Below are 17,854 nucleotides of genomic sequence, written 5' to 3'. Positions count from 1 at the left end.
TTTGATGATGGTGTCCTTTGCTTTACAGAAGCTTTTTAGTTTCATGAGGTCCCATTTATTGATTGTTGCTCTTAAAGCCTGTGCTGTTGGAGTTCTGTTCAGGAAGTTGTCTCCTGTGCCAATGAGTTCTAGGCTGTTCCCCACTTTTTCTTCTAACAGATTTAGCATATCTGGTTTTATGGTTTTATGTTGAGGTCTTTTCTTTGTTCTGTAGATTAAGTTTTTTGACTATGATGTGACGTGAGGAGTTTCTTCTCTGGTCTAGTCTATTTGGTGTTCTGTAGGCCTCTTGTATGTTTGTGGACATCTCTTTCTTTAAGTTGGGAAATTTTTCTTCTATGATTTTCTTGAAAATATTTTCTGGACCTTGTAACCTCTTCTTCTTCAATTCCTATTATTCTTGTATTTTGCCTTTTCATGGCGTCCTTGATTTCTTGGATGGTTTGTGTTTGGGATTTTTCTGATTTTTGCTTTGAGAGATGTATCAATTTCTGTGAGTGTATCTTCAGCACCCGAGATTCTCTCTTCCATCGCTTGTATTCTATTAGTGATGCTTACCTTTGTGATTCCTTCTCTTTTCTCTAAGTTCTTCAGTTCCAGGGTTTTCTCAGTTCGTGTTTTCTTTATTGATTCTAATTCTGTTTTCATGTCTTGCAACATTTCCTTCATCTGTTTGAGTGTGGATTCCTGTGTCTCCAAGATGGTCTCTATTTTTTTGTTTGTTTCCTCTCTTAGTGCCTCTGCTTCTGCCTCCAATTGTTTGGCTATATTTGCATGTGTTTCTTTAAGAGCTCTTCGTTCACTTCATTTTTCTTTGTTTCTATTTGGGAGGCCAAATCTTTAAGGGATTTTTTTGTATCCTCTTTAACTGTTTGAATCTCTACGACTATTTCTCTGAGAGATTTTTTGGTTTCCTCTTTATGTGCCTCAAATAACTGGATAATCATAGCTTTAAAATCATTTTCTTTTTCTGTTTCTGCTGAGTTGGAGTGTCCAATAATTTTGGAGGTTGCCGGTGAAGCCATGATATCTTGATTTGCGTTGGTTGTGTTCTTTCGTCGACCTCTGGCCATTTGGTTATCTGTCATGTTCACTGTCTGTTCCTGGATTCTGCAGGTCAGACTGATTTTTCTCTGGTATCTGGAGAATTCTTCAGAAAAATGAAGGTCTAGTGATATCTAGTGGTTTCAGTGTGTGCGTTGGTTATTCAGCTATACCTGTAGAAGGAAAGTTCACAGGCGCAGAAGGGCAAATGTGGGGTAGCGTGTGTTTGAGCGTGTGCTTGCGGGTGTGTCCTAAGGGACAGGGTGTTGGTGAATGAGGAGGCCTTCAGTGTGTGAGAGGGGTGTTTTGCAGGCACTGAAGTTGTTGCAGGCGCTAAGGGATCGCAAGCGCTGTTGAAGAATGCGTGTGCGTATTGATTTTACAGGTCTGCTGGTCTTTGGTGTCTATTCAGCTGGTTTTCTGCCACTGAGGAGTTGGATGGCCCATACAATCACTGGCTGGGCAGCCCTGTGTAGTCCGTGCTGCCACTTGCAGCCTTGGGATCTGGGACGGGTTGTACTGTGGGTCTGAGTCTCTGTGGCTAGCACTGTATTGGGCATGCGCTTTGGCGGGGTGGAGTTTTGGCGGTGCGTGCACTCCTGCAGAGCCGGGTGGTGGTAGTGGGGCGTGTGTTCCGTGGGTCAAGAGCTGGGCGAGAGGGCCCTAAGTCGGGTGTGTTCTCCTCTGAGTGGTGGCGTTCAGCACTTCGTTACTGCTCTCTGCTGCGGCAGTAGGGTCTGGAGCCCTGCCTCCCTGCCTCCGCCCATCTTGGGTCCCAGACACTGAGATTTGCTGCTAAGGTATCCAGGAAGAATTGTATTGTGGATCTGAGTCTCTGTGGTTAGCGCTCAGTGGTTGGAGCTCTGTGATTGGTCCTGTGCTTCTCCTGTGAGGAGGTTTTGGGGTTATTGTGCTCTGGCCACTTGGGACTTGAGCTCCACTGCACTTCCTGCTGCGTCTAGCCGCAGGATCACGTCAGCGAGATGGGGGAGGGGACGCTCCTAGGGACCAGAGGGCCCTGAGTGGGATGTGTGTCCAAGGAGGGGACGGGTGTTCAACTGGTGGTTACAGCAGACCTCTGCTGTAAGGGGCCCGGAGAACTGTCTCTGCTGCCTTGATCTCCTGGAAGTGAGATTTGTGCTCAGCTGCCTGGTGCTGTGTGTGGGTTTCCCTGAGCTTCCTTCCCTGAGGGAGGCCCGGACAAGGGAAGCGCCCTATTTCCTTCCAGAAGTCCACACCCAATCTAAGTCTACAAGCACTCCACGCTTCTGTGGTGGCCCCTCTCCTTTAGAAAGCCCTAAAGTCCAAATTCTAGCTTTGATTGACTCTCCACTCACCAATTAAGGAGATTCATGTCTTCTGCCTCTCCAAAACGGTGTGCTCTGCTCACCGCCATCTTGGAGTCTCTACAGATATAGTTCTTTCATTCAAAGAGAATGGTGTAAAAAAACCCTTAGATGGTATCATTCATATTTAAACACTTTATAAAGTCATGATTTATACACAATGAATTAATTCTAAAATTTATACATGCACAAAATGTATTGTTTTATTAAAATCCCTTCATTACCACTCCTATTGCTTCTTTTCAAAATTTATTTTTATTATTAATTACAGTTTATTCACTTAGTCTCCCAGCTGTAGCCTCCTCCCTCATCCCCTCCCAATCCCAACATCCCTCTCTTATCATCTCCCATGCACCTCCACAAGTCACTGATAGGGTAGGTCCTCCTCCCTTCCTTCTGACCCTAGCCTCTCAGGTCCCATCAGAACTAGCCGCACTGTCTTCTTCTGTGGCCTAGTAAGGAAGCTTACTCTCAGGTGGGGATGATTAAGGACCCAGCCACTGAGTTCATGTCAGAGACAGTCCCTGTTCCCATTACTAGGAAAAACCACTTGGAGACTGAGATCATGGGCTACATCTGTGGAGGGGTTCTAGGTTATCTCCATGCATGGACCTTGGTGGAAGTATCAGTCTCAAAAATGACTTGTTTGCCCAGAATTTTTGGTTCTTTTGCTCACCTTGTGGAGCTCCTGTCCTCTCCACATCATTCTATATCCCCCTTCTTTTGTAAGATTTCCTGCATTATGCCCAAAGTTTGGCTATGAGTCTCAGCATTTGATACCCTGATGGGTAGAGTCATTCAGAGGGCCTCTGTGGTAGGCTTCTGTCCTGTTCCCTGTTTACTCCCTCTTCCTATGTCCATCCTGTTTGCCTTTTTGTGAGAGTATTACTCATCTTACCCAGGGTCCTCTTTTAGCTTCTTTTGGTGTACAGATTTTATAATGTTTATCCTATATTATCCTAGATTATATCCACTTATAAGTGAGTATATAGCATGTGTATCTTTCTGCTGCTGGGATACCTCACTCTGGATGATCTTTTCTAGTTCGCACCATTTGTGTGCAAATTTCAAGATCACCTTGTTTTAATTGCTGAGTAGTAGTCCATTGTGTATACCACAACTATACCACAATTTCTGTATCCATTCCTCCACTGATGGATATGTGGGTTGTTTCGATGTGTGATTTCAGCTTTAATAATGTTTCATTTACAAATGCAGTTGCTCATGTATTTGGGGCATATATGTTCTGCACTGTGGTGTCCTCATGGTAAAATTTTCCTTTGATGAGAATGAAGCGTTCCTTTTCATGTTTTTAAATTAATTTAGGGTGAAAGTCTATTTTATTAGATATTAGGAGAGCTACCTCAGCCTGTTTTCTGGGTCCACTTCCTTGAAAAAGAGTTTTCCAGCTCTTTATTCTGAGGTAGTATTTATCTTTGTTACAGAGGTGTTTTTCTTGGTTGCAGCAGGATGTTGGATACTGTTTCTGCAACCATTCTATTAGTCTGTGTCTTTTTATTGGAGAATTGAGTCCATTGATGTTGATATATAATAGTGACCAATGAATGATAGTTTTTTTTTATTGTGGAATTGGTGGTGTTACTGTGTTTCAATGTTTGTTTTCTTTTAATATTTGTTGTGAAGTTATCTATACTCTCTCTTTTCTTGGGTGTAGTGGATTTTGCTAGACTGGAGTTTTCTTTCTAGTATTTTCTGTAGGGCTAGTTTGCTGTGTAGATATTGCTTAAGTTTAGTTTTGTCATGGATATTTTGTTTCTCTATCTATGTTGATTGAAAGCTTTGCTGAGTATAGTAGTCTGGGTTGGCACCTGTTTCCTTAGAGTTTGCATGACAACTGCCCACGCCCTTCTGGCTTTCATAGTTTCTATTGAGAAGTCTGCTGTGATAGGTCTGCCTTTATATTTTACTTGGCCTTTTTCCCTTGCTGCTTTTAATATTTTTTTCCTTGCTCTGAAGATTTAGTGTTTTGACTATAATGTGACATGAGGAGTTTCTTTTCTGGTCTAGTCTATTTGGTGTTCTGAAGGCCACTTTTATGTTAATGGACATCTCTTTCTTTTAGGTTGGGAAAATTTTCTTCTATGATTTTCTTGAAAATATTTTCTGGACCTTGGAAGCTGTAATCTTCTTTTTTTGGATATTCCTATTATTCTTAGATTTCTTCTTTTCAGGGCGTCCTTGATTTTTTGGATGCTTTTTGTTTGGAACTTCTCCGATTTTACTTTTTCTTTGAAAGACATATCAATTTCTGCAATTGTATCTTCAGTGCTTGAGATTCTCTATTCCATCTCTTGTATTCTGTTGGTGATGCTTTACCTTTGTGGTTCCTAATAAGTTCCAGGATTTTCTCTATTTGTGTTTTCTTCATTGATTCTAATTCTGTTTTCATGTCTTGCACCATTTCCTTCATCTGTTTGAATGTGGATTCCTTTCTTCCATGATACTCTTGCTCATTTCTTCTTCATATGCCTCTATTTGTGTGGTTATATTTGCCTGTATTTCTTTGAGAGCTTTGTTCATTTCCTCTTTATGTGCCTAGAAGAACTCGATTAACATAGCTTTAAAATATTTTTCCTGTGTGTCTGATGAAATAGCATATCCATCGATTTGGGGTATTTCTGATGAAGCCATGATGTCCTGATTTTTGTTGGATGTGTTCTTACACTGACCTGTAGCCATCTGCTTATCCATAACCTTCACTGTTTTATCCTGGAGTCTGTAGTTCAGATTGGGTCCATCTGTCTCTGGTGTCTGTAGTATTCTCCAGGAAGATGAGAGAGGGCCACTGTTTTGAGAGTGGATGTTGGTGTTTCAGCTGTAGCGAAGGGAGGAAGGTCACAGGAGCATTTGCGCAAGTGTGGGCATGTGTGTGGAACTGTGCCTTGAAGGACAGGGTGCTAGAGAGTGTAGATTACTAGAAGGGTGGAGCTTAAGTGCAGGAGGAGTTGCTGGCGCTGTTCATGGGCACATTGCACATGTGCAAGTGACCTGAATACCTCAGTGTCCTACAGGCCTGTTGTACTGTCCTCATGGTATTCAGATCTGTCTGGGACCTAGGAATCATTTGCCTGGACTCCAGTATTAGACCCACAGAACAGGGACTTCAATGTTGAGAAAGTGGTCCCAAGGATCCCTATGTTCCCACAGTAGGGGTGTGGGTTGGAGGGATCCAATGTCTGCCTGCTAGCGTAGAAGGACTGTGGACCTGGGGCTCTGCATGCATTCACTTGAAGGCAACCTCACTCACTCACAGGCCTAATCACAGGCATTCTTCCTGTTCCTTACTCGCAGATTTGAGCCTGCATGGGTAAATGTGATTGTAGGAGGACCATCAGCTCAGTGGTGTCCACTGTTTGGCCCCTGGGAAGGGAGACCTGTACTTGGGGCAGCTACCTCTGCGATCTCAGTCACAAAGCCTGGAGGATCCTACTTAGGGAAGCCACCACTGGCATCTCAGTCATGGAGCACAGAGACTCTTCCTTGGGCTAGCCGCCACCCCAGCACAGCTGTAGACCTGGGAGGCCCATACTGCAACCACCTCTGCCTTCTCAGTCACCAAGCAGGGAGGCCTGTGCTTGGGGCAAGGGGAAGTGCAGGAGGGTGGAATATGTACCACGCTCAGTTCCTGCAGACCTCCACGGGTGACATGTATCCAACATGTCCCAGTTGACAGGTTCTCCCCTCTCACACAGGAAACCTTAATGTTGATGTTCTGGCTTCAGTTACCCCTCCACTCAGTTATTTCAGAATTCTGCATCCTGGGCCCCTCAGATATGGTGCATGCTGGTTGATGCCATCATGGACTCTTCCCGATTGCTACTTATTGTTGCACAACCATGTTTGTGGAAGCTTTATTTGTAATAGCCAGAAGCTGAAAACACCCCAGATGTCCCTCAACTGAAGAATGGATACAGAAATTGTGGTACATCTACACAATGGAATATTACTCAGCAACGAAAAATAAGGAAATCATAAAATTTGCAAGTAAATGGTGGGAATTGGAAAGGATCATCCTGAGTGAGCTGTCCCCAAAACAGAAAGACAAACATGGTATATACTCACTCATATAGACATATAATATAGGATAAACCTACTAAAATCTGTACATGTAAAGAAAATAATCAAGAGGAAGGACTCTGACTAAAATGCTCAATCCCCATCCCAAAAGGCAAAGAGGATGGACATCAGAAGAAGAAAACAGGAAACAAGTTAGGAACCTGCCACAGAGGGCCTCTGAAAGGCTCTGCCCTGCAGAATATCAAAGCAGATGCTGAGACTTATGGCCAACTGTTGGGCAGAGTTCATGGAATCTTATGAAAGAAGTGGGAAAGAGTAATATCTGCAGAGGACAGGAACTCCACAAGGAGAGCAACAAAACCAGAAAATTTGAACACAGGGATCGTTCCAGAGACTCATACTCCAACCAAGGTCCATGCATGGAGCTAACCTAGAACCCTTGTACAGATGTAGCCCATGGCAGTTCAGTGTTGAAGTGGGTTCCATAGTAATGAGAAGAGAGACTGCCTCTGACATAATCTGATTGTCCTGCTCTTTGATCACCTCCCCCTGAGGGGAAAGCAGCCTTACCAGGCCACAGAAGATGACAATGCAGCCACTCTTGATGAGATTTCATAGAATAAGATCAGAAGGAAGGAGAGGGGGACCTCCCCTATAAGTGGAGTTGGGGAGGAGCATGCGTGAAGAAAGGGGAGGGCAAGTGGGATTGGGGGTAGGAGAGAGAAGTTTATGGGGGTATACAAAGTGAATAAAGTGTAACTAATAAAAGTTTTAAAAATTTTTTTAAAAAAGAAGTGAGAGAGAGTGGTACCTGGAGAGGACAGAAGCTCCACAAGGGTCTTTTCTGAGACTGATACTCCAACCATGGGCCATTCATGGAGATAACCTAGAACCCCTGCTCAGATGTTATCCATGGCAACTGAGTATCCAAGTGGGTTCCCTAGTGAGGGGAACAGGGACTGTCTCTGACATGAACTCAGTGGTGGGCTCTTTGACCAGCCCCCTGAGGGGGAAGCAGCCTTGCCAGGCCACAGAGGAGGTCTCTTCAGAACTGTATAGATCCTCTTTCTCTGTGGCCTAACTAGGCCACCTCCAAGGGGAGGTGATCAAAGATCTGGCCTCTGAGTCCATGACAGAGAGAGCCCCTCCTCCCCTTACTAGGGAACGTACTTGGTGACTGAGATGCCTACGGGCTACAGCTGAGCAGGGGGTCTACTTCCTCTCCATGCATGGTCCTTGGTTGCAGTAGCAGTCTTTGCAGGTCCCTCTGGGCCCAGAATTTTTGGCTTGGTTGGTCTCCTTGTGGAGTTCCTAACCCCTCCAGGTCTTTTTATCTCCCCCTTCTTCCATAAGATTCCCTGCACTCTGTCCAAATTTGGCTATGACTCTCAGCATCTGCTTTGATACCCTGGTTGTTAGAGTCTTTCAGAGGCCCTGTGTGGTAGGCTCTTCTCCTGTTCCCTGTCTTTTCTTACTTCTGATGTCTATCCTGTTTGCCCTTCTAAATGAGGACTAAGCATCTTCCCTAGGGTCCTCTTCATTGCTTAGCTTCTTTAGCACTATAGATTTTAGTATGTATATCCTATTTTATATGGCTAATATCCACTTATAAGTGAGTATATACCGTGTGTGTCTTTCTCCTTCTGGGATGCCTCACAAGGGATGATCTTTTCTAGTTCCCACCATTTTCCTCTACATTCATGATTTTCTTGTTTTTAATTGCTGAGTAGTATTCCATTGTGCAAAAATAACAGAATTTCTTATGAATATTGTATCTTATGAAGTAAGAATTTCTTGTGAATTATGTATCTTATGAATATTGGTGCCCAAGCTTTTGGGGCATAGATATTCAGAACTGGGATGTCTTGGTGATGTTTTAGTTTGATGAGTATGAAGTGTCCTTCCCATCTCTTTTGTTTAATTTTGGTTGAAAGCCTGTTTTATTAGACACTAAAATGGCTACTTTAGCTTGCTTCTTGGGTCCATTTGCTTTAAAAACCTTTTTCCCACCATTTATTCCTAGGTACTGTCTATATTTATTGCCTAGGTGTGATTATTGTATACAGAAGAATGTCACATCCTGTTTTCATATCCATTCTGTTAACCTGTGTAGTTGGCTTCCTTGGATTGGAGTTTTCCTTCTAGAATATTCTGTAGAGCTGGTTTTGTAGATAGGTACTGTTTAAGTTTGGCATGTTGTGGAATATCTTGTTTTTCTCCCTCAATGTTAATTAAAACTTTTGCCTGGCATATTAGTCTAAGCTGACATATGTAATCTTAGTGTCTTTAAGCTATTCAGCACGGAGAGGACAGTAAACTGAATGTTGTTTGGCCCAACTCAGGCCTCCACAAGATGGAGGACCACTGGCTGGAGGATCCCTTTGCTGGCTGTGCCTCAGGTGGGTCAGACAGAACAGGCAGATCAGGAGCAGTCCTTGGTGTTAAGGGCTCAGAGGCTGCAACAAACTGGTGAATGGGTGCTGGTGTTATGGATCATATTCAGCTGCACAGCTGCTTGCTGGCCCAAGCAGGCTCTGAACTCCTGGCACTCAGAGTTGGCTTGACTCTGCCATCTTGGACCTAGGACCCAATATTGTCAATCTGGCCTCTACACTGGGACCAGAAGAATAGTAGATTGGGGTTGGAGCGCTGCCTCCAGTCCAGACACTGCCCTTGTGAAAGTGGGAGTGATCCTAGGTCTGGTTCATGCAACAAAGTGTCTCTGGACCTGAAGGCCCCAGGAAGGCAGAAAGCATTGTGTGGTTTCTACAACAAGGCTTGCAACAAGGCTTGGGCTGGGCTTGGCCCTTGGGTCCTATGAATTGGTCTTGGGATGCTGGCTTTGGTAACTTGGCTAGGGAACAGAAGTGATCCAACGTCTGGTTACTGAAGTGTACCTGTAACCTGTAGGCAGGAAATGTTGTGCAGGCACTTGAGACCTGAAACCAGAACTTGGCTAGGCAGTAAACATCCAAACTCAAACTGTGTCAGGGAGCCATTTGTTGCACCGGACATTTCTCCTCCCCTGTGGGTGAAGCACCTATATCAGTATTTTGGAAACTGTTGCTAGGCTGCTTACCATAACCCGCGGTCTCTCACCTTCTGCTTCTCAAAGACAGTATGCAATAACTGCCACCATCTTGGAAATCTCCCCCACTTCTTTGACTTTAGCCTCACTCAAATTTTCAGAATATGATCAGGTTGCTGCTAGAATTTGTTGTTGTTTCTCAACAAGGAAAAATTAATGAATGTCCTTCATTCCAATTCCTAATGAAGTGCTCTTTTTCATGTGAAATCTCATGGAGAAGATCCTCACTGTTCAGATTTGTATCAGTATTTCAGTATACTGAATTTCCACAAAGACAATTCTATTCTCTCTGTACTGATTCTGAAAACTCCTCCGAGTTCTACTAACAAACCACAACTTGGTTAGCTTTATCAGAACAACAACAAGACTTATAGTACCAATTCTGTTGGCTACTTTTGCATTGCTCTGACAAAGATTTACGACAGAAACAACAAAATGGAATAAAAATATTCTAGGCTGATGGATTCTCAACATTCAGTTAAGCATAGTGAACTTGCCTGGCAATACTGAGAGAGGGGTTTGTGATAGAGACTTGTCAAATCATGGGGACTGAGAAGCATATCCATCATCAAAGGGTAGCAATCATTTTCCAATACCAAACACCATTAAGTATTAAAGAAAGGTAAGCTTTATCTCCCAAGAGCACTTCAGCCTCTGAAACATACCAGAAACCAAAAAAAAAAAAAAATCAACATCTCAACAATATGCTATGTTTTCATTCAAATAGTAAGACACACACACACATAAAGAGAGAGAGACCTTGGAATAAATTCACTTTTTTAGTCTATTTTTCTACCACTGGAAACATTTTATAATCATAGGAAGCTGATTAAAAGAAGGATGAGACCAAAACAAATGAACACACACAAACACACACAGAGAAGCATGCACATACATGTGAACTCACATAGACAACCATACTAAGTTGCCATATTATTTAAATTCATTCTAGTATGACTAGAGATTTGGACAAGAATTGTAGTTACCATTTACTTGCAGTCCATGTTCTGTAGACATCTACTGTTTAAAATGTCCTCTCTAGAAATAACATAGGTTCCTTGATGGCTGTGTATTTCTCTACAAAGGACTAATAATTAATGATCTGGTATTCTTTGAGCACCTAGTATGCACCAAGATGCTCATCATTTTGTGAGAATTAAACTGTTTTTTATTCTATTGATAAAGGTTGTGAGAACCACCATGAAGAAAGAATTAGAGGTTGCACAAAACAAACCTTCTCTGTGTGACTTGTTCTGCACACCCAACTTGAGAAGGCGTGTGTTTCTGCTGTCCCTTTTGAGGTAAACTTCACACGGTTTTCTGTATTTGTCTGTTTCCATTTCGATGGAGATAAAATTTTGATTATATATATAATACATATATATAATGTATATATAACATATAATTCATATATATGTATATATATATGAATAGATACAAAGGCAAGGTTATAAAATAACCCTTACATGGACTATGCCCATTTAGGGCTGCAGGAGGTCCCAGTCTCCTTGCCAATGAAAAGTTAATTTTTTCAAGGGAGGCTCACAAGGGAAAAAAAAACACTTCTAAGGGATGGACCCATTCCCAACTTTAGATGGCCAATTAAAAATGAACTCAATGGCATCTTTGGAGGTTCTTTGTCTTACAATGTTGTGCCATAACTTTTTTAAAAATCTTACAGTTCCTTTCATATACATTATGACTTCTGGTTTTGTATTTTTATGGAAATCTTCTGTTTACAACCATGTGTGTCACTGCCTCTACATGTGTTTCTTGTACTTTCCACATTGCCTCTTTGTTTGTTTGTTCAGGTTTGTTTTTGGTCCTATTTTGATTTGGTTTTGTTTTATCTTGCTTAACTTTATTATTATTCCTTAGATGCCTGTTCTTTTTCTAATGACAGAAAAGAGGTGTGGATGTAGATAGGAGGAAAGGTGTCTAAAAACTAAGAGGAGTTGTGAGAACCATAATCAAAATATGTTGTTTGAAGAAAAGTGTATTTTTAATTAAAAAAAAAAGGGCCATGAAGCTTGGGTGGGTAAAGATGTGTGGGGGCCAGGAAGGAAGAAAGAGGATGAATTGGGGAAGAATATCATAAAAAAACTGTATGTAAATATCAAATAATTGATAAACTATTTCTAAATTTTAAGAAAGTATTATAAACCTCACTAAGATTAACTTAGTGAAAAAAATAAAGAAGAAAAGAAAGAATACTCTAAAAGCTGATTTGATTTCTCAAGAATTCCACAAATCCTCTATCTCATCTTAAAAATCCAACATTATTAATATGTGTGTCAGTATATTATGATGATTTTATGATTATTAAATTCACTGATATAAATATTCCAAAATACAGATATACTTTTATAGTTTAACATCAAAACTGTCTTTTTTGGATAACCATATCTGTCTTGTAGACATGAATTTTAAGTAATATAATGTGACTCTCTTTGTTTCTTACAGATTCATATCAGTGATACCTCTTGTTGGCTTCAATGTCCACCTCCACCACCTGACAAGTAATACCTTCCTAATCGTATGTCTCAGTGGTGCAGTGTCAATCCCAGCCAGTGTTGTTGGACTATTTTTCCTGAATCACTTTGGCCGAAGAATAAGTCAATTAGTTATTTGTTTCCTGCTTGGAATCTTCATTCTGGGCACAGTGTATGTGCCTCAAGGTAAGGAAGAGCTTAGAGTGAGAGGGAAAAAATACTCCCTTCACTCAGTATTTGTCAGGTTCTACTTATGAGAGAAACTATATGCAGAGAATTTTCTGTAAACAGACATTTAGGGAATATTATTTCACTCACATGCTGAAAGAAGAGCCTAAAGTCAGTAAGTTTGGTTTAAATATGTGAAAGTCTAGCGTATTTGAGAAGTATCTGGAACATTATACCATTTATCCTCGAGTTTCTGTAGGTAAGTAATAAATCATTCACTCATTGTTCAATTATATTTCAATTAGAGTGTAATTACATCATGTCTCCCTGCCTTGTCCTCTCTCTAAGCCTTCTGGAGTACCCCCTCCTCCCTCGTTGCCTCTCAATAACATTTTCATAGCTGTCATGTAGGTTTTAGCTGATCCAAAATGACCAAAACATGTTGTCACTTTCTCTGTTCCACTGACTCTTGTTGCTTCAATTTTGGTGATGAGGTATTTCCCAAACTCTATGAATATAGATATGACTACAAGTACAACCTTGGTCCCAAGAGTTGTATCAACATAATAAAGATCGCTTGTGTTGAAGTACAAACTAAATGAAAGGAAGTAGTTGTGGCCTAGGCATGGGGACCACCAGACTTAACTTTGTGGAGTGAAGTGGATGTGTACATGGAAAAGAGTTCCAGGGCAGTCCCCCAAGCTTTTCTGAAACCCAGGACTGTGGTATGTTTTAAAATCTCCACAACTCTTGAATGTCAGCAGCAATGATTATTTTTCTGCCTTTTCTTAAATCACCTTCTAGTGTTTGAAGCACTCATGAGACTTCCCTCACAGAGCAGAAAATGGCTCTATAAAAAGGGCAATGAAGTCCTAAAAGTCTTTATTCTTTAGTCTTGATAAACTATAGCAAATCAAGCCAATCCTAAGCTTGATGACTTCTCTCTTTCCATGATACTCATCAGTCATATTGCACATAGAACATTTATAAACATCTCATGGGAGTATTTGGAGCCACTGAAAATACAAGCACCAAGAGAAATATGGCTTATATTTTACAACATACTATGTTTTCATATTATTAGCTTTTGTTTTTGACAATTTCATGCAGGTAAACAATATACTCTGGTCATTGTCACCCTGCCTCTTTCTTAGTCATGTCACATTACTGCTGAATATTCAAATGAGTATGCATTCCTCAGTAATTTCCCCAATGATAGTCTGACATACTTTGTGAAGGATAATGAGATATTGAGTAGAAAAGATGAAAGTCAGTGAATGCCTCTTAGACTCAGCAAGTTCTATACTTCTGAAGTGATATCAGGAGATGCTAGGTGTGATAAAACCAGAAACATTAATCAGTTAGAAGAAAAAATGGGGAAGAGCCCAGATCTCACAGGCAAAGGACACATCTTCCTGAACAAAACACCAAAAGTACAGGCTCTAAGATCAACAATCAATAAATGGGACCTTATTAAACAGAAAAGGTTCTGTAAAGCAAAGGACACTGTTGCAAGAACAAAACACCAGCCTTCAGACTGGGAAAGGATCTTCACAAAACCTTTATCTGACAGAGGCCTAATATCCAGTATTTATAAAGAACACAAGAAGTTAAACAGCAACAAATCAAGCATTCCAATTAAAAATGGGATACAGAGCTAAACAGAGAATTCTATCTAGAGGAATATAGAAGAGCAGAGATACATCTAAACAAATACTCTACATCCTTAGTCATCAGGGAGATGCAAATCAAAGTGACCCTGAGATTTCACCTTACACTCATCAGAATGGCTAAGATCAAAAACTCAAGTGAATGCATTTGGGAGCGGATGTGGAGAAAGGGGAACCTCCTCCATTGCTGGTGGGATTGTAAACTTGTACAACCACTTTGGAAATCAATCTGATTCTGTCTCAGACAATTAGGAATAGCACTTCCTTAAGATCCAGCTATACCACTCCTAGGCATATATCCAAAATACTTTAGGTATACAACAAGGACATTTGCACAACCATGTTTGTAGCAACTTTATTTGTAATAGCCAGAACCTGGAAACAACTCAGGTACACCTCTAAGGTGGAATGGATACATTTCCACAATGGAATGCTACTGAGCAATTAATAACAAGGAAATCATGAAAATTGCAGGCGAATGGTAGGAACTTGAAAAGATCATCCTGAGTGAGGTATCCCAGAAGCAGAAAGACACACCTGCTACATGCTCAGTTATAAGTGGAAGATGACAATGAAGCCACTCCTGATGAGATCTGATAGACTAAAATCAGAAGGAAGGAAAGGATCTCCCCTATCAGTGGACTTGGGGAGGGGCATGTATGAAGAAGGTGGTGGGAGGATGGGATTGCCAGGGGAGGAGGGAGGGGCTTATGGGAGGATACAAAGTGAATAAAGTGTAATTAATAAAAATAAAAATGAAGTGGAAAAAAAAAGAGCCTACCACAGAGGGCCTCTGAAAGACTCTATCCCACGGTGTATCAAAGCAAATACTGAGACTCATAAACAAACTTTGGGCAGAGTGCAGAGAAACTCATGAAAGAAGAGGGAGATAGTAAGACCTGGAGAAGACAGGAGCTCCACAAGGATAGCAACAGAACCAAAATATCTGAGCACAGGGGTCTTTTCTTCTATTGATACTCCAACCGAGGACCATTCATGGATATAACCTAGAAACCCTGCTCAGAGGTAGCCCATGGCAGCTCAGTATCCAAGTGGTTCTCCTAGTAAGGGGAACTGGGACTGTCTCTGACATGAACTCAGTGGCTAGCTCTTTGACCTCCTGCCACTGATGGGGGAGCAGCCTTGTCAGACCACAGAGGAAGTCATTGCAGCCAGTTCTGATGAGACCTGATAAGCTATGGTCAGATGGAATTGGAGGAGAACCTCCCCTATCAGTGGACTTGGAGAAGGGCATAGGAGGAGATGAGCGAGGGAGGGTGAGATTGGGAGGGAAAGAAGGAGGGGCTACAGCTGGGATACAAAGCGAAAAACTGCAATTAATATAAAAATAAAAATTTAATAAAAAGATGCTAGGTGTGTAAATGCAGTAGATCAGAAGTGTTGATTCTTTATAAACCAGACGTGCTGATAGGTCACCTTCTTTAAATTATTAGTCATCAAGGACTTTTAACTGTGCAGGTTCTCCACTCTATATTTTCCACTTATGAAATGGAAAGTAAATTCATTCACCTCAATGTGACCACTGTCCCTGATCTTCCTCCCCACAGAAATGCAAACCCTGAAATCGATTTTGATAACACTGGTGGCAGCAACTTCAATTGTGGCTATGAGCAGTTTTAATCTGCATTCAAATGAGCTTCTTCCCACTGTGATCAGGTACATGCCTTGATGGAAACACCTGCATAGTTATCAACAGCAACCAACTGCAGTGATGACAACTATGGCCAAAGTTATTGGAAGTTTGCATTTTGCAAGATACATTTATTCGAAACAGCTGTACAACACTAATAAGCATCTAATAGAAATATGTGGGATCACTCAAAACATAAATGAAATGAGAAATACAACTTCTTTTAATTTTTAATTATGTTTTTATAACATTCACTTCTGTTTTTAGGAAGTTTACAGTGTATTGACCCTCTGTCATTCCTATTCATTTCCCATTCCTCCTAAATTCCTTCTTCACAGCTGGTTTCACTCAGCCCTCATATATTTGTGTGCACACATGTATTTGTGTGTGTGTGTGTGTGTGTGTGTGTGTGTGTGTGTGTACGCACATGTGCAGGTCTTAAAGTACAAACAAGTAATGGGTTATATTATAACATTTTAAAAATGTTTTTCCCTTTTTTAATCTGCCTTTTTGATACTTTATTCCCTATTCCAATAGCCATTTTTTCTTGCCAGTTGTCACATTTCTTATTTCATGATGGTGTATAATACCCTCTTTCAATTGTTTAAATTTTTCTTTATTATTAATATTTATTACAATTTATTCACTTTGTATTCCAGACGTGGCCTCCTCTCTCATCTCCTCCAGGTCCCAACTTCCCTCCCTCTTCTTCCCCTATGGCCCTCCCATACACCACTGATAGGGGAGGTCATCCTCCTCTTCTATCTAACCTTAGCCTATCAGGTCTCTTTAGGATTGTCTGGATCCTCTTTCTCTGCAGCCTAGCTAGACCACCTCCCCAGAGGGAGGTGATCAAAGATATGGCCACTGAGTCCATGTCACAGACAGCTCCTGCTCCGCTTACTAGTGAACCTTCTTGGAGAGTGAGCTGACTATGGGCTGCATCTGAGCAGGGCATCTAGGTACTCTCCATGCATGGTCCTCTGTTGCAGTATCACTGTCTGCAGGTCCCCCTGGGCCCAGATATTTCGGCTCTGTTAGTCGCCTGTAGAGCTCCTGCTCCTTCTAGGTCCTTTACCCCATTCTTTTATAAGACTCCCTGCATTCTGTCCAAAGTTTGGCTATGAGTCTTAGCTGCTACTTTGATACCCCAATTGGTAGAGTCTTTCAGAAGCCTCCTATGGAAGGCTCCTATCATGTTCCCTGTCTTCTCCTACTTCTGATGTCTATCCTATTTGCCCTTCTGAATGAAGATTAAGCCTCTTCCCTAGGGTGCTCCTTCTTGGTTCACTTCTTTAGGACTATAGACTTTACTATGTTTATCCTATATTATAGGTCTAATATCCATTTATGAGTGAGTATATACCGTGTCTTTCTGCTTCTGGGATACCTCACTCAGGGTGATCTTTTGCAGATCACACCATTTGCCTGCAAGCTTCATGATTTCCTGTTTTTAATAGCTGAGTAGCATTCCATTGTGTAGATGTACCAGAACTTCTATATGCATTCCTCAGTTGAGGGGCATCTGGGTTGTTTCCAGGTTCTGGCTATTACGAATAAAGCTGCTACAAACATGGTTGAGCAAATATCCTTGTTGTGTACTTGAGCACATTTTGGATATATGCTCAGGAGTGGTATAGCTGGAACTTGGGGTATCACTATTCCTAATTTTTGGAGAAAGTGTCAGATTGATTTCCAAAGTAGTTGTACAAGTTTACATTCCAACCAGCCATGGAGGAGGGTTCCCCTTTCTCCACAACCTCTCCAGCATGTGTCATCCTTTGAGTTTTTTATCTTAGCCATTCTGATGGGTGTAAGGTGGAATCTCAGGGTCATTTTGATTTGCATTGCTCTGATGACTAATGATGTTGAGCATTTCTTTAAGTGTTTCTCTGTCATTTAATTTTCCTCTGTTGAGAACTCTCTTTAGATTTGTACTTCATTTTTAAATTGGATTATTAGTTTTGTTGGTTTTTAAATCCTTGACTTTTTTATATTTTTTTGATATTAGCCCTTTGTCAGATGTAGGATTGGTGAAGATCATTTCCCAATGTGTACACTGCTGTATAGTTCTACTGATAGTTTCCTTTGCTACATAGAAGCTTTTCAGTTTATTGTGGTTCCATTTATTGATTGTTTATATTAGAGCCTGTGCTGTTGGTGTTCTGTTCAGGAAGTTGTCACCTGTGCCAATGAGTTCAAGACTGTTTCTTGACTGAGGGGGAAAAGTTTCTTTGTCAAGGTGGAGCTCTGGGATAGGGTAGGTTCCTGGGGAGATATGGGTCTGACTCTAGCTGAGACTCCTAAAGAGGTGGTAGGAAAGGGGGGATGCCATGAAGACTGAAGTGACTGTGACT

At 41.3% G+C, this 17,854-nt stretch overlaps 1 protein-coding gene across 5 annotated transcripts in view; it reads left to right on the top strand.

Annotated features, from left to right (window-relative positions):
* Positions 1-17,854, top strand: part of LOC132654765 (solute carrier family 22 member 19-like) — an 89,600-nt gene that overhangs the window by 50,538 nt on the left and 21,208 nt on the right. For 4 of the 5 annotated variants that reach the window (XM_060386040.1, XM_060386048.1, XM_060386036.1 and 1 more), the window contains exons 6-9: positions 8,771-8,827; positions 10,702-10,817; positions 11,980-12,194; positions 15,415-15,523. In XM_060386040.1, the coding sequence (XP_060242023.1) occupies positions 8,771-8,827; positions 10,702-10,817; positions 11,980-12,194; positions 15,415-15,523 (497 nt within the window). The remainder of the gene's footprint in view (positions 1-8,770; positions 8,828-10,701; positions 10,818-11,979; positions 12,195-15,414; positions 15,524-17,854) is intronic. The other variant, XM_060386027.1, reaches the window with a different exon arrangement.

Source organism: Meriones unguiculatus, chromosome 1 (assembly GCF_030254825.1).
Source record: "Meriones unguiculatus strain TT.TT164.6M chromosome 1, Bangor_MerUng_6.1, whole genome shotgun sequence".
In the NCBI taxonomy this organism is placed as follows: Eukaryota; Metazoa; Chordata; class Mammalia; order Rodentia; family Muridae; genus Meriones; species Meriones unguiculatus.
This window is presented reverse-complemented; position numbering and strand designations above follow the sequence as displayed.